The 17,636-nt window shown below is 42.3% G+C and overlaps 1 protein-coding gene across 2 annotated transcripts in view; it reads left to right on the plus strand.

Annotated features, from left to right (window-relative positions):
• The window catches only part of ptprub (protein tyrosine phosphatase receptor type Ub), a 140,837-nt gene that overhangs the window by 65,051 nt on the left and 58,150 nt on the right, over window positions 1-17,636 (plus strand). For both annotated transcript variants that reach the window (XM_071901602.2, XM_078286963.1), the window contains exons 3-4: window positions 8,635-8,906; window positions 15,683-15,764. In XM_071901602.2, the coding sequence (XP_071757703.1) occupies window positions 8,635-8,906; window positions 15,683-15,764 (354 nt within the window). The remainder of the gene's footprint in view (window positions 1-8,634; window positions 8,907-15,682; window positions 15,765-17,636) is intronic.

Genomic DNA, 17,636 nt, shown 5'->3' on the forward strand with positions numbered 1-17,636 from the left:
GGTAGGAAATGGAAATCAGGTATGCGCTCTGCCATCTAGTCAGTGAATGTTTAGCAGTAGGCCTAATAGCACTGTGAAGAATGCGTGTGTCCTCTTTATCCAAGTCATATTTTGTTAAATCTGCGAGATGTGCTCAATTCCATCAACTATTACAAGTGTGTAGGATAACCATGGCCTCTGTCCTGCACAGTATTGCCGTGAAAGGCGGTGGCAGTTAAAGCCAAACTGATCTATTTTAATGAGTGACTCATTTTAATCAACCTGGTTAATGTCTGTTACACTTTGGGCTCCATCCCAAATATGTAACTGAAGTTTGGTTGCTCTATAGTTTTCGAAATGGGCTTGAACTTCTAATATACAGTATTGTACATCTCACTGTCTGAGGGAGAAGGAGATACAGCTTGAATTAGGTCTGTATCCAACCCCCCCGACTGCTGACTGGACACCGAGAGCGCAGTCTGTCCTATGATCCCCCCAATCCTTTTTGTCCAAGTCAGACAACTCCATAGTGTCTTGCCCTCTGCCAGCTGCCAACAAGTCTACCGTGCAAGTTTCTGCTGTTACAGCATTGACAGCATCTGATTTTTTATTTTTTTTTGCCAAGCTTTTCTTTTGTCAATCCCTATCTCTCCACTACTAACACTTTTGAATATGATGTTCCTTTGAGTGGGACTCCCGAACAATAAAACCTCTATTTCAGAGCTCGAAAAGTTATTTTTCTTTGGTCCCTTTCTTGGCATTTTTAGGTGTCTCAGTGTCTCTGTTTGCACATGAAACTGAAGTCAGCATGCTTTTTATGGAATTTTTAGGGCGTTTACGTATGCTAATGAACATCGACAGGCATGCCCATCCAATTCATGAACAATTGGCATTCATCATCTGATACACCTGTGGTACAAACAAAGGTGAGCCTATGTTTCATATATCCTTCGTTGGATTTTGTAGGCACTTTTTCTCAGGAATAAAGGTAAGAGGAATTTAAGAAAAAATTGAATGGAGCCTATTGTTCCCTTTTTCCTCTCTACTCTCACAGAACTAGTGAGAACTGGAGCCTGTTTTTTTTTTTTGGAGATATAATGCATGAAGACAGATAGAGACATACAAAGAGTGTACATTTTCATTTCATTCCTCTTTTCCTCATGCATCCACTCATCCTCCCCTCTCCTGGGCAAATCTGGCAGTTGATCCCGAGCTGCCTGGAGGACAATTCAAAAGGTCAATGCAAGCAGACTGTTGAGAAAAAGCACCTTTCCTCACCCCGCTCTCCTTGGAAAGAAGACAACAGCACTTGCTGACGTGGCCTTATCTTTCTCTAACGCTGGAAGGCACAGGCTACTTCTACAATACCACCACTTGTATTTCATTTATTTTCCGGTCCAAAACCAGTCCCCGGCTCGCTCTTCTCTCTCTCCTCTCCATTCCTATTTTGTGTGCACCAGGCTGTCCCCGGAGGCCTGGGTAATTGTCTACTGGCCCTCTACTTTAGGCGATAAAGACCTGGAGAGAGGCCAGTCCTAGCTCCTGCTTAGAATGAGACGATAGGATAAAGTTGAGAACAGAAATCGAGGACGAGGTGTTAGAGTGTAGACAGAGGAAAAGCACTGGAAAAAGGTTAAGAGTGCCCCGTGGCTCTATATAGCCTAATTCAATACTTTTCGTTCTGTCACCTTCTGCTCTGTTTTCGCATTATAAAGGAGGGCTTTGTAGAACAGAAAAGCGGTAAAGATGAGGGTGCAGGGTATGTACAGTATGTATGTCTTAACATGTTTTCAAATGCTCCAGATCGTATAGATAATGCCCTGATGAAAAATATTAAATTGATGAAGTGAATACAGTTGGATTATTAACCTTCAGAAATGAATGATGGTAGAGATGCCATTTGAAATTGATCTATTGCCAATGAAAAATATCACAGCCTTGAGGGGCAGATTGTTTCAAAGAACAGAAAAAGTCAATACCTACTGTATACTGCTTTGAATATTTCAAATTGGAAAAAGGTAGAAGAAAGAAGCACCTTGATGGATGAAAGCTGGTGATAATGAAAAACGATATGAATGAGAGAGATGAGAACGAAAAAGAGAGAGAGCGAGAGAGACTGACAGACAGAGAGAGATGGGGCTGAGAATGATAGAGTGAGAGAGGGGGGCGAAAATGAGATTAGGTTCCACACTTCAGGTGGTGTGTCAGCCTTGGGAATGGAAAACTTGTCAGTCCTCCTTGCCCTGATGCAAGGTTGGTAGACTGCTCTATCGATCTAGCTGCAATAGAGAAGGCTCCTATGCAGCCAACACTGATGTTTTTACTTGTCTCTAACATCATGGCGTGTGTGGCTGTGTGGGTGTGTGTGTGGGGTTGTGTGCATGTGATCTGTGGTAACAGTGAATGACAACTTTTCATTCTGAAATATTATATAATTGCACTATTATTTGAATAAATGTTTGGGGCTTAGTGGGTTCACCCACATTGTATGTTGTACTGTATTCCTTACCAAGGCCCTTTCATAACCCCCTGGAATCCTCTGTACTGTAAGAAAAAGCATATGATCATGTGTAAGAATTCACTTTGCATGATGGAAAAAAATTTGGACTCAGACGCTTTTTGTAGGAGGAAATGATAAACTACCAATGAAGAGAAGATTGCATACAGTCTCTCGCAACATATGAACATGGAGCATGACATGGGCAACATCTGTAATGAGCCATTCCTTGGCAAACACAGGTAAAGAATCACAACCGTATGCTTAAGAGCAAACGGTTGCACTGCTATTCTCTTTGAGTATAATGAACCTCACCGCTCCTATTATGAATGCTGCCATTGCCATCTTTTCGGAGCAGACAGGGTCAATTGTTGAGGATGTTGACTGTGCCATTAAGTCTGTGTGATGTCTTAGCATTATTCCATTAGGAAGGGAACTTGTCCATCCACTCACTGGTTTCCTTTTATCAAAGCCTCCATCAGTGTGTTTTAAATAACTCCAGGCTTGTGCTGAATTATCCATTAGGTCAAAGAGGCAGGAACACCAAGGGACATCAAAGAGCAACTTTATTTGGCACATTACAGTGGTGGGTATTAAACAGATTAGTCTGTTGATGGCTGCAAGACATTTCTATATGTGATTGGAATGATTGAAGTCTTCTACTGCAAGCTCTTCATGCTGGCGAACAAGGTCACTGTGTCATGTGGCAATTTCACATTTGTGAGTTGGTTTACTAAGAGCGAGATCAAACATCAGGGAAATGACAAACAAGAGTTATGGGCCTTTCTAGCCAATGGCCAGTACTCCTTTCTTCAGTTTAGTAGTTTATTTATTTATTTACTTATTTATTTATTTGTGCTGAAGGTTATTGCGGACAGACGCAAACAAACAGACAGTTGGGGGACGCAGGGCCCTCAGAGATAGAGTCTGAAATCCCACATGACCTTCTCAGAAGAGAGTACAGGGAAGGATGAAGACGCCTGGTGAAAAAACGAGCATCAAGGCCAATGTGTTGTGAGCTGGCTGAGGCTCAGACTAATAGTAATAGCACAGAAAGCAGCATCAAGGATGCTTCTTAAACCCTAACACAGCCGTTGATCCCACTGTATTCAGACCTCTGGTCCCTCTAGTTTCTTGTGTGTTTGAGATTGCTTGGGCTCAAACCTTGATGTCAGAGAGGAACAAAGCTGTGCTGGATGGGTCATACAGATAGAGCTTTGGAAGAGTTTACATAGTAGGAGGACAAACAGAAAAAAGTTTGCTTTGGTCCTCTGCCCTGCTTGCATCTTGCTGTTCCCCCTGCCTCGTTTTTGCCATCTCCAATGGCACCATCTCTGCCTCTCTCTGCAGTTATTTTTTTTTTTGTATTCTCTTGAGTCCCTGGCTCTGACCCCACCGAATATGCCTCACCTCTAATCTCAATACTGTACATCCCCAACCCCAACCCTCCATTTATCGCTCTCCCTTCCACTCTGCTTCCATTGTGGCTTGCCACAGATAGCGTCACCTATAGCCTGTGACCAGGGTGTAGTCCAGCAGTGCTCCATTTGAATTATGATGTGCTGGATCAGTCCTAATCTTGTTATGGATGTTCCTGTGCCCTTGGGAGGGGCATCAATGGATGGATGGAACTTTATCAGATTTCACAGTGCTTTTAAGCATAATTCATGAAAGGTGCAGCATTGTGTAGGCTATGCTGTATGTGAGGTGTGCATGGTAGTGTTGAGCGGTATTGTGTGATTGTAAGATACATGCTCTATCTAGGACGGCTTTATTTAAAAAGCACTTTTCATTTCCAGCCTTTATATTCTAATAAAAATGTAAACATGAAAGAGTGATAACAAAGGGTTCATTGTACCAAAGGACTCTCATCTGTTTCACAAGGACAAGGTGATAACAACACATCCATATACCTTATACGATATAAATAATGTCACAGCCCGCAGTCTTAAGATCACATCAGTACAGGGCTACTGCCTTTCTTAAGATTACTGAACTTCAGTCATCTGCTGCTTTAAGAATTGTTGTTTTTAGTTTGTTTCTATTTCTTGTCTAACTGGGTGGAAACGTAATTCAGCAGGTCAATATGGAATAAGAACACAGAGGCCAAAAGTTTACTGCTTCAATAAAAGCGAGTGGGACAATGCTGTTGGTGTCTGAACATTTCTTGGAAGCAAGCTAATACCAGGCAAAACTGATAACTGATTTCTAAAGCCAAACTTTTCCTGAACTTGAAAAAGTAATATCCTGAAATTATGTTGAATAGCTATGTGCTTCAATAGCAGCAAAGCAGCCTTTGTCCCACACTTTCTGAGTTCATATTGATAAATGAGATTGCTGTTTGGATATGTAGAATATGCACCAAGGTTTTACTAAATGTTTAATAGCTATCAAAATTAAGAACATAAATGAATGTTTATGTCTAATAACAGGTAATCATTCACATAATATCTTGACATGTACAAAAGGGATTTGGGCATAAATGCAATTGAATGTAAATATCAAAGTTGAAATTGGAATATATTTGTACTCTCACAGCAGTACACAGTAATATCACACCAAATTATATATTAAAAAGCACTGTCAGTCATTTATCAGCAGAGCTACAGTACTGTGTATGATTGATGAAATGTAATTTTGAAGACCTGATGTACACTGATGGAGCTATTATGCAAGAGAGTAATTTAACTTCTTGCAAGTGTGACTGAGCTGGCAGTTGAAATGACTTCAGGTGGCTGAACAAAAAGACTTTGCCAGAACTCTCTGGCTCGGCAAACTTATGAGGTTTTAAGTGCTGACAACAATGTTACAGTGAAAGTGTACAGTCATGGAGTTCATGATAATGAGGACTGACAACTTCCAGGCGATGTGTTCTTTTCAGATAAGACCAAGGATTTTTATGATTTTTATTTCACTACTTTGTGTGGGCAAGCCAGTTAAGGTCACTCTGACCTCTTCTTTACTCCTCCATAATGAGTTGGTGGAAGATAACAAGTTGCTCAGCTCTCCAGCTTCTTCAGAATGGCCCAATCTTGAGGTAAATTGACTGGCCTCAAGGTTAAAATTAACTAGTCCATCACTTAAGCACTCTATTCCTGTGGTGTCAGACCACTTCACAGGTGGTCCTTTGACCCTTGCGAGGTCTTCACAGCTTCTTTGCTTTTTTCTTATGCTCTTTTATAAGCAATCCATGTGCCTCCTGACACGTGAAGGGTCTCTTTACCAAAAGAATAGAAAAGTGATTAGATTTCATTCCTTCCTCTGTCATTCCTGTCTTTGCTCATGGCCCTGAGAACATGCTGTGCCTCCACTTTCCAGTCCTCTTGAAACAGAAGGGCACGGTAGACAAAGTTGAGCTGAGCACCACTGCTGAAAGATCGGCTCTTGCCCACCATCTCACAAAATACTGTATCTCGCCACTGTCAAAGAGGGCACATGTTGAAATCAAGTGTATAGTAAGTCCTCCTCCTCCTATTAATGGGCTTTTTATCTTCTTGGTGTATCCTATCTAAAGCTGGTAGATGCACACCCTTTTAAAAACATTTGTTTAGTTATTCAAGCAATCAAACGTTGATGGCTTCACAAAGTCAAATGTTTGAAAATTTGCCAAATTACATGAAATAAGATTTTGCATAATGGACTGTTCATTTTGAGGATTACTGCGCAGGATGTGTCCAGGACTGCAATTTAATTTGTCAAAATGTTTAATTCATGGACATTTTCATTTTCATACATCATATGCACTCACATACCCTATTGAATATATGACTCCACCTATCTTCGATTTGAATCTTAATGGAGGTGAAAGGGCAACACAGTGAGCAGTTCATGTGTCCCCGCATTACATTATATTAGCTTGCAGAGTCAACAGAAACATATTAATAGCATGTATCCGATATAAAACAAAGAGCACACATCCAGGACGAAGCCAGCGAGGACAACGTTGCTGCAGCACTTCAGCCTTTGCTATTATTTTTATGAGTCCCTTGGGGGCCCCAGGGTGCAGGAGTGGAGAATGGCTCTGAAAGATCTAATTAAGCAAAGCGAAATGAGAGTGCAGAGATCCCCACCCCAGAACAACACACAAATCAGGGGCTGTTGACAGTGGGCTGCAGGGCAGTGGGGCTTGGCAGCAAAGACTGCACTCAGGCCTCCAGAAAATGACCACCATGCCTCTGTGGTCCTCAGTTTAACTTTACAGTTGGGGATTAAGGGGTCCAAATGTCCTTTCTCATTATGTAGAACATCACCTCTAGAATTTAGGCATTTTGCCTTATTTTCACTTAAAGAGGTAATTCGTGTTTTCTTAGTAGTTGTGTGGTGTTGGTTAAGAAATGACTCCATCAGGTGTCCTATTTGGAGAAAGGCAAATGTTCTTTTCTATGTCTTAGGCACAAACAAGGGTTTTGTACTCAAAAACCATTAGTAGTTATGTGTTTTGTGGTGAGTACAGTCCTTCATTAAGGTTACGTGGGAGATGTGAAAACATTAAAGTCGCAATGAAACCACATTTTGAGAGCATCTTGCTTCCTTAATGTGATGTATTTCCTGTTAAAACATGATATTGGGGACATAATGTTGGGGGGGATCATTCAAAAGTGTGAACCAATGGGATATCAGTTAGGGAGAGAAAGACAGTTTGGTTTGGCAAAGGGCGAATGGGCAGGATTGTACAAAAATCTGTGATGGTTTTATTGGTTGTAATTGTCCTGGTACACGATGAAGTCGCCACCAAAGATTTTCTGTTTTCCAGGAAGTAAAAGTAATGAGATTTTGACATAAAAATACAAGAAAATAAAATTATTGTCATTTGTTTGGCATAAATTGTCAAATAGGTGTATGGTATGATAGTTGGCATAGTTGGTGTGATAGTGGATGGTGTCCTTTTGTTCGGGTAATTTTCCCAATTTAGAGGTACAGGCTGTGTTGTATGTAACAAATTCTTTCTCTCTCTGGCAATTCAACATTCACATTCTATTTCATCTGAGTGGAGAATAAATGTCTGCAGGACACCTGGCGCCAAGGCTATGGCTGTCTGGTCTCTTGGGCTCATTTCTGACTGAGAACAGAAAGACCTTGGAGTACAAAGACAACAGGCTTGATTATGTGAGTACACAGGAAGGTCTCCCAGCATTGTTGTGCTAATCACGTTAGCGGGCACAGACTCAAGGCAGGACAGATGCTAGGCAAGGGGCAATGGGGTTATGTTATCCTGATTAGAAGAGGCTTTGGGGGTTTTGTGAATCTTGTCTCCTACCTCAGCATCACCTTGCAGAGGCAACTGCCACCTGCGCTCTCTCTCTGTCTGTCTCGATTTTTCTCTATCTCTCTCGCTCTTTCTCTATCTCTCACCCCAGCATCCACATAAACTGGAGCCTTGGTCAGCGCTGATTGGGTCTGTTTATTCCACTGTGCACATTGCTTTTCCTATTATCAACCGCCTACACACAGAGCACTGACTTGCTGGAGAATACTTTCATTTGTCTTCTTGTGGCATCACCCCACTAAAAATGGTTGAAAGAGAATGGATTCCTTTGTGAGTTTGTGTCGGTTCATATGGGCCTGCTTCCCACAGATCCCTCAACAGCTCGGATATGAAACTTCACCACCAGTTATCTATAACTCTACTCACAGGCTGAAGCAGTTGATTAAACTATGTTGATGGGTAGACATATTTATCAGAATTGATGTTAGTAATCCATACTCCATACTTTCCTATAGTTCCCACTCAGTCTACCCAAAATGTGTTGAAATTGTTGTCTCTGCATATGTTTATTACACCCAAATTGTTTAAATTCTATTTTTCTTTGCTGTATCTTATTACTTTTTGCTGCTGCAACTGGGGAAGTTTCATCTTACCTAATCTCACAGTATATCCTTGACATTTTCAGTCATTCTATTGAAACTTAAGTAAAAATATTGACATTTCTATGGACTTCATAAGCAGACACTTTCAAGCATTTTTCAGTCATCACTCTCTTGAGTTGTTCTATGTGGCTTACCTTAGCATACAGATGGAAATGGCAATATGGAAACATGAACAGTCACAGATAGAAAAACTGATAGCCTGTTGTGCTGCCCTATAAAGTTAGAAAGCTATGAATAACTGCTGCTTTGCAAGTGACCCTTGTGTGATATTCTTTCTCTGCTCCTTGCAGGATCCTATATGCTGGTGAACTCCTCCCAGCATGCCGTGGGGCATCGTGCTCAGCTCCTGCTCCAGACGCTGAGTGAGAACGACACGCACTGTGTCCAGTTCAGCTACTTCCTGTACAGTCGTGACGGCCACAGTCCGGGGGCCCTGCGGGCGTACGTGCGAGTCAACGGCGGCCCGCTCGGCAGCCCCGTGTGGAACTCATCGGGTTCGCACGGCAAACAGTGGCACCAGGTCGAGCTGGCTGTCAGCACCTTCTGGCCTAATGAATACCAGGTACGAACTTTATCCTCCTCAGCTTTAGCCGGTATATTTCTTAACTTTCTACATGATGTGACTCTTTAACTCAGTGCACTATATCAGGCTTGTAGTGTATTGATTTTGATTTCATGAAATGTGTTAATAAAACCAAACCATAACTGAGAGCGGCTCTATAGATGGCCCTCTGAGACCGTGGGGGAGAATAGTCAAGGGCTATAAAGTAGCTTTCAGTTTTATGATGAAGATATGGAGACCCATTGACCAACATCCAGTATAGTTGGTAAACATTATACAGTACAACTCGACCACAACTCGTTTTAGCCTCAAGGTGAACTTGGTGTTAATTACTTCCGTTTGCAATTTAATTATCATTGATTCCCCTGTGAATGTAGGCTATGTTAATGCTCCAGGGCTTTAACTAGGTCTCATGTAGGCATGGCTGATAGAGATTTTACTCACTGGGACCTTTATGCATTCAGTGGACTCCCCAGCACCTTACACATCATGCCATTGCCTACTTAGACTAACGCTGATGGCATCTACCATGGGTGCCTGAATATGTGCTGTTGGTATGTATAAGGTGCAAGCAGGTTGGCACAAGGGATCTCCATCTGTTAATCCAATTTCTTTTTTCTGCAAACTCTGCAGAGCTGTCAGAAAGCAATTAAGTTGAGTAGTGTGCGTTTTATCGAGAACTGTCAATCCCTTCGACTTAATTAACTTCTATTCGGCCCTGCAAGATCTGACCTTCACTATGTAAATAATAGTCCTTCTTTGTACAAACAGGGGCCACATGTAGAGTGACACTGTTCAACCAACATCACAAGATCTGACAGTGAGGTATATCTCAGAGAGACAGGGACAAACAGACGCACGCGCACGCACGCACACAAACGTCATGCAGATTCTGTCGGCGTTACCCGAAGGAATAATGAGTTTGATACTGAGTGACGTACACAGAGCGTTGACGAGCTTGCTCTTTCTCTCAACTTTACACTTTACACTGTCTCGGGTGTATCAGTACACAAGAGGACTACTCATCAATGCCTAGGTCTTGTCAGTTGGGACTTTTGTTCATCATGCCATTTTTTCAGAGCGTATCATTCCGTTTACATTTCACATTTTAAACATTTAGCTGATGCTCTTATCCAGAATGTTTTCCAACGAGCGAGCCAGAAATGGTTCAGTGTCTTGCTAAAAAACACATCGCTGTTGATAGATGCACTGGCTGTTGCTGATGGTGTTGATCAGAGCTGTAATCCTTCTGTTTTTAAACAGTCTCTAACCACTATTCCGCCCTGGCACCGGATCAGGGCGGATAAGTCACGAATACAATAACAAAATGTATTGTTTTGCCTTCTCTTTTTCTTTGTTTCTTTGCTCAAGTTTTATTGAGGTTGACTGTGAACTTATTCGGTCTACTCTCCATGTCCTCCTTTTCTCTCCCCCAGTGGAGTTGCATACTTCCTGGTCTCACAGCCCTATAAGCAGCCCAGTAAACAGCGATGGCTCATAGGTGAGTCAGCATTGTGGTGTGGCTGCCAACAAGAGGGTTCAGTTAGGAGAAGGATGTTATAATGGGCTTATGAGGAGGAGTGGATGACTCTGAAGACAGGACAAAGCGCAGGAGAAGAAGATGAGAGGGAACACTTGAATTGGCATTGACAATAGAGCCTTTTAATAGAACTGCTTAAAGTGCTAATCGAAGAGCTTTCATCTTTTCTTGTGTAGGGGGAAAAACACAGCGTTCAAATTTATTGGATTATATTTGCTTCTATTAGTGGGGATTTGGTCACCAGGTACTGGCACTGTAAGAGAACATGTCCAGTTGCCTTTGGCACGGAACTAAAGCGATGCTATTTCAGCTCCTCGTTCGATTCCTCTCTCATTTCACTTTGCACTATAAGTTCAGCTGACCCCATTCTAATGTTTTGCTTCTCACCATGAAAGGCTAAGCAACCTGCCCCACCCCCCGAAGTCACTGTCGATACCAAAGCTTACATGGCTAATCCCTCAGCAGCCATATAAAAACCCCATCACCGGTGAATGAAAGGAGGGCTCGCCTCGCAACACGTCACTGCTCCTCGTTACGCCACAAGAACAGAAGAAGGCCGGACGGAGAGGCGTCGGGCCGGGTGTGTTCCAGGAGAGCAGCATCTTAAACAATGCTAGCCTCCCTCAGCGGTTACGCCGGTAATGGTGCAGATGAAAACAGATAGATTAAACAAGAGAGAGAGAGAGAGAACAGTGATGGGAAAAGAGGATGGGAATCATGTGGAGTTTGAGCCTGGGGTGCTTTCGCTCTGTTCTCTTGGTATTCACCAGGGGCTTTTAGCTTTAAAGCACGTTAGCTGCTACTTGTGTGACTTTAAATATTAAAGAGTTCTGGTTATATCTGCACTATAGCAAGCTTAATACAATCACTTTGGATTCGAAGTGATAGGCAGGCAGATTTACCCTGTCATTAGACTGGCAAAGTACTCTTTTGAAGCAGAGGTGGAGAACTCCTGATTGTTTCTGAGTAAAATAAAACCCAGGAGAATACACAGATCATTTTATAGACAGATTTCAAATGTTCAGGTCTTTTCGCCTTATTAGTTTTCAGGTCATATTAGAGCTCACAGTTCCTTGCCTACAGCACAGGGATACAGTGCAGCCTTTTGCACTGTTTGGATACAGAAGGGAACGATTTCAATTACATCTACTCTCAAGGTTGCTGATTTCTTCCGGAGCCTTCGGTGCAGTGATAGAACTAGTCTACAGCACACACTGTCAATGTTTATGTCTAGAAAATGTCATTGTGGAATGTAATTAAAAAACAGTCTGAGCCATTCTCTGATAATCACCAAAACTAAGAGGATTAATTTGCTGAAAACCAAAATCACCCCCATCTTACTTGTTTTCCTGCCTGGTGATTTGTAAAATTACTTTCTTGATTACTCGTACTATAACTTCAATACTTTTCAAGATTATACACTACCAGTCAAAAGTTTGGGCACACCTGATTGAATGTACAAAGTTTTTCATTCTCTTGAAAACATTTTGATCTAAAGGCTTATGCTTAAATGCTTGAAATTAGATTTTTAGACAAATATAAATAATGAAGTTGATGCCTATGTATGAATTTCTTTCCAAATCCTTTGCCTTTCCATCAAGGCAAAGAGTGGCTACTTTAAAGAATCTAAAATATGAGATAGTTTTGATTTGTTTAACACTTTTTTGGTTGCTGCATAATTCCATTTATGTTATTTTATAGTTTTGATGTCTTTACTATTATTCTGAAATGTGGAAAATTGTAAAAATAAAGAAAAATATGTGTCCAAAATTTTTGACTGGTAGTGTATCATATGAGACTTTGTGCAGTGTATTTCTCACAACATGTCCACATTGGCATTTATATTGATGTTGGGAACGATACAATACTGCGTCGGTTAGGTTGCCCTTTACATTAATGTCACAGTGGTGACAGGCACTACCTAACTTCCTCCTATCACAGTTTTTAAATTGGGATTTAAACTTGGATGGACGGTGAGGTGGCGCTGGAGGAAAATCGAAGGGAGTGAGATCACCTTGAGATCTCTCGATTGGAGATGTCTTGTGTGTCTGGTGTGCATCGCCATATTTCTCTCTCTCTTATTGGTAGAAGTGTTTGCGATAGCTGGGGAACCTTGTTATCAAATATTAAAGATGTTATCAGGCCCTCCAAGACTGCCAACTAGAGCTGGAGATACGCTTCTTCCCGTGGTCTCCCTTTGCTCTCTCTCTCTCTCTCTCTCTCTCTCTCTCTCTGTCTCTCACCTTCTCCTTCCCACTATCTCTGAATCCTCTTGTAGCTTTCTTTTCCTCTCCGTCTCTTGCATTTCTCGTGTTTCCTTCTTTTTCACGTGTTGTTATCACTTTATCCTCTCTTTCGCCATCAGCCCACCTTTCGGGGGTTTAGTGCTGGGGACACAGTTGAGCCTTAGTTCTTGCAGAAAAAGAAAAGTTGTAGATGGAGGTATATACAGTTGACACTTTCATCCCAACGCCGTTTAGCTTTGTCTCCTTAACCAGACCACTCCATGCGCCCAAGCCTTGGTGTGGTATTACTGTCTCCTTGTTTATGTAGGAGACTCGTTTCTTTGAAAAGCAGCAAGTTACGGAGTGAGAGATACATCAAAGGTTTGGAAATGCGAATACTCATCAGAATACTTATGTTTCAGCTTTGTCTGATAATCTCTCTTATTTTTCCCACCACACCCTGCTGAGAGACCTCCAAGCTGAGCCTGTGGCTATGAAGAGGGTTTCATGATGTAGAGAGCAACTTGAGATTCCTCACACAGCCTCGCAACTATTCTCAGACAGAGATTTCTATCCTTTGGCATTTTCCACCTGGGCAGATTTACTTTAGCATGTGACCTTTTGTCTGTGAATATTTAAGGAGCTATTATCTTTCCCTGACTGTGTCTAATGGTGAGTGCAAGGCCTCGGTGTCTAACGGCATCTACTGACGAGAGTGGAAGAGGTAGAGACTGGTGCTTTATAGGGCCAAATAAATTGTCTCTTGATTTGTATACGTTACAACCGCTTCTAAAAGCCAACATTACAGAGTAATTTAATATGTTCTCGTAATGTGCATTTTATTTCGGTCATAAATCATTGTGTGCCACTCTTTTATTTTTTCTACAAAGAATGATTCTTGCATTTTTTTTCTTCTGAAAGTAAAGTAACCACTCATTAGAATAAACTGCAGGCATATGGAAAGTTTCATTGGGAAAGTGGCTTTCAATAAAAATCTGGGAAGGTTGTTTATTGAAACAAATGCTCTGAATGTCTCCCTCTTAATAACCTTCTATCCTAATGGCTAAGACAACTGAGGATTAACCAGCAATCAATCTCTTATTGAGTGCTTTAGCTCAGCAGAGAGTAATATTGCCTTCAATTAGACTTTCAAGGTATTTTTTGTCGTCTTTGTCTACCATTAAGCCTAATCAGTGTTTGTGCCTAATTTTGACATTAGTCTAATGGCATGGCAGCGTGTCCTAGCGCACTGCTAACTCAGGTCTGGATGTTAAAAAATATTCATGTGTCTTATTCATTGCGGTAAACACATGTAGACAGGTGGAGGGAAGGAAGAAAGAGTAAAGGAGAGACATACAGTGATAGAAAGTGAACGATAGAAAGAAGGAAATGAGAGGAGAGGACAATGCGCAGGCTTTTAAGAAAATAGATCGCCTGGAAAAAAGGGGGGGAATTAGAAATGATGAAAACAGCAAATGTTAATGTAATCCTGCCCTCTAAAACGCTGTGGCATCTTCCAGCTCAGGTTCCTGCACCGTCTGGAAAGGAACAGGAGAATTGACTCTGGCAGAAGGAGATTAGCCTTGGTGTTCCTCCCAGAGCCGGAGGAGAGCAGCCAGCTATAGACAGAGCAGGGTCACTCTCCAGCTCAGACCCAGCAGCCAGGACCTTTCCTCCCGCTTTCCCTTTCACCTCTCCTCTCTACTCCACCTCTCCTTCTGTCCCCCTCCCCCCATCCTCCCCCTTTTCTCTGCATTCCTGGCCGTCTGCCTCTCATTCATTCTGTCTGAGTTTTTTAGCTGACCCCAATCTCTTCACATCCCCATCCAGATCTGTGTGTGTGGGTGCCTCTGGGGTCATGCATGGCCGGGGTTGTTGTCACGCCAATTGTCGCTGTAATCATACCTCTCCCTCCAAGGTCCAGGGAGGTGGACTATCTCTGTCCTGCTGACTATGGAAGGCTGGAATTTGGGGCAGAGGTCCTGGAGATGTTGTTGTGCCTCTTAAATTAGGTGTGCAAACCCAAGCAGATTCTGGTCTTGGAGATAATCTGTGTGTCATGGCTGCGCAGGGAAGAAACAGATTGGGTACAAGGCACTATAGCCCATCTTGATGTAATATATGATCTTATATGACTTTGTGAAGATGATAAGCTCCAATCTGTATGACCTTTATACCACAGAATAAGGTGTTTCGGCTATGCCTGTGTTTATACACATTACAATATCAGACACACACATCAAAACTAGAACTTGAAGCTACTTTGTGTGCGTGGCGGCCTCAGTAAAAATCAAGACCCGGTGATAGGAACCATGTTGTAATCATTTGGCCAGAGGATTATGAGAAACAATAACTCAAAGCTGCCCTTCGATCAAACGTGCGGATGGGAGACTGTCCTTGGCGCTGGGAAAACAAACATCACCTCAGCGTCTCATAACTCTCTTGCTATTACTGGGGATGGTGATTTGATATTGATTAGGTTTCATGGGCGCCCACTGACCAACCACCTTATTGTTCCACAGGATGGTATGGAGCTCTGTCCTCCCTTGAGTCTCATGACCCCGCACAGGCTGTATTATCTGCTGTTATAGCTTTCGCAGCAGCCTGCGTCCAGAATGCTGAATGGGGCTCATGACTCAGACACCACATTGCGCTTCCTGATAAAGCCATTATTTTTCTAGGCCCTATGGACTGGAGGCAAAACTTATCCATCTCTCTATTTTTATGCTTCTACGTTTCCCTTATTTTCTCTCATTGTCTCCCTGCTAGCTCTTGTTTTGGGTCAGCAGATGTGCAACGATGTGGAGATTGTCTGGTTTGTAATTAATGCCTCTGTCACTGAAAGGGGACAAGAGCAATATAATTCACAAAGCCTCTCAATGTTCTTTTGAAATTTGCTGGTATACTTCAGTTTTGAGAGCATTAAGGTTAGGGACCTTAATGTGTCTGCTTTAGCTGTTGTATGACTTAAACCTCTTCATAATCTATTCACATTCATTTCACTTGTGCAGGTCCTGATTGAGGCAACTGTTTCCAGAGAGCGGCGAGGCTACATCGCCATAGATGACATCATGCTGCTCAACTATCCCTGCTGTAAGTGCCACTTCTGATGCGCGGCGATAAATTGCAATTACAAAAGGTGCTGGAGGAAAAATGTAGTGGTTGAGGAAAGAGTTATTTAAAACCAGCATGAAATAGGATGAGGAAAAGAATAATGGCTGATTGACCTTTACTTTGGCACTGTAGGTGTCCTGTGGGCATCAACTCTGTGACACCCAGCCCCCACCTCACCCCTCCACTAGAACACACACCTGCCTATATGGCTCTAGCCTTGTATGAGAGCCAAAGGGACTTGTTTATCAGCAGAAAGTCCACTTGGTACACACAGAAAAATAAAGGTGTGAACTGGAACTGAAAATGGTTCTTTGGAGTGATGCCATAGAAGACCAACGTTCTTTAAAGAACCATGTCTGCACTCCTTTTCTTAGACACCTGCATTGTGTTTTTGGTTATCTGCCCTTGTATAGCCTCATTTACAATTGCACAATATATACTATGGAGGGGTTTGGTTATTTTCCACATTTTTGCCATCACCCACCATCCAATAACTAAGAATTAAGAACCTTTTAATATCTTGTAATATATATTGATATATAATATATATTAAAAGGTTCTTGAAAGGTTCTTTTTGGAACCCCAAATGGCTCTTCTATGGTTCTTCTTTTCTATGGATCTCGCTCTGAGGACTCTTGCACTCACATCTCATTCTCTGGCCCAACTGGAATTAGTTAGCTTTCTCCCTAAATACTTACTATCAGTTTACTTTACATTTTTCTATCATACACAAAGAGCGTTAGGATTCATGCCTCTAAGAAAATGCTTTCTCTTCGTAGCGAACCTGTGGGTTTCACTCACCTTGTGGCTCCCCGCTGCGCGGAGGTTTTTGTGTCAGCGGTGTAAAAGTGAGGGCAGGAGCTCAGTGTGTTGTCAGCCCCCGAGGACCTTGTGTAAAACAAATTCTCTAAGACCCCTGAGCTTAATACCTGGACAAAGTCTCTCAGTGTCACTTACACACTCCCTCTACAACCCACCGCTGAGCACAAGGGCTCTGTCAGCTCACAGCACATTTAACACCCATCGTCCACACTGCTGTGGAGTGACTTATATAACTGAAACAGGCTTGAAGGATATTTTTTTTTTTTCTCACAGCGAGTTATATTTATATATTCCCCATTGTTATCATGAGGGTGTTTGGAGACATTTGAGCTTTCAGGGATGCCATGTCACAGAGGATACCACCAGCGATTTCATTAAATGAACGCCGGCTGTGAGACCGCTTCTAACCGCTATGTGTACCACCCAGTGAGCTCCCTGTTTCTCCCTGAGACAGCAGATGGCATCTTCTGCATGCTCCCACCGTGACCATTAAATAATTAAGACTCTCATCAAGACCTGAGCATGCTGTATGATGTGGCACATGGCCAGCCTGCATTGCTTGGCAGCGCACACAGGGAGGGAAAAAGGAGAAAAAAATCAAAGGAAAGTGTCGCACAAAAGGGAACATGCAAAATGAGTTTCTCCTTGTGAATTCTGGTTAAACCACGGTTGACATTTCAGTTCTATTCTCCTGAGTCTTAGTCTTTGACTCTGAAACCAGTGTTGCAGTCAAATGAAATATTTATCACACTAAAGAGTCCTGAGGATAAGATCTGACACATTTAGCTGTATAACACTGCAATTCTTGCCAACTGTAGGGCCTGTTTTTTTTCCATTCGCACTCATTTCTCTGTTTGTTTATGTTTGGCTGTCAGGCATGAATTATGAATTAACCTTAGGAGGGGGAGTCACTCAAAGGAAACATGGCCACCTGTGGGGTACAAATGCAAGTGATCTCCCTCTACTACTTACACAAACACGACCAACAAATTGTCATCTCCCCCTGCCAGATAGCAACACAATGTAGAG

This window comes from Centroberyx gerrardi, chromosome 12 (assembly GCF_048128805.1).
Source record: "Centroberyx gerrardi isolate f3 chromosome 12, fCenGer3.hap1.cur.20231027, whole genome shotgun sequence".
Taxonomy (NCBI): domain Eukaryota; kingdom Metazoa; phylum Chordata; class Actinopteri; order Beryciformes; family Berycidae; genus Centroberyx; species Centroberyx gerrardi.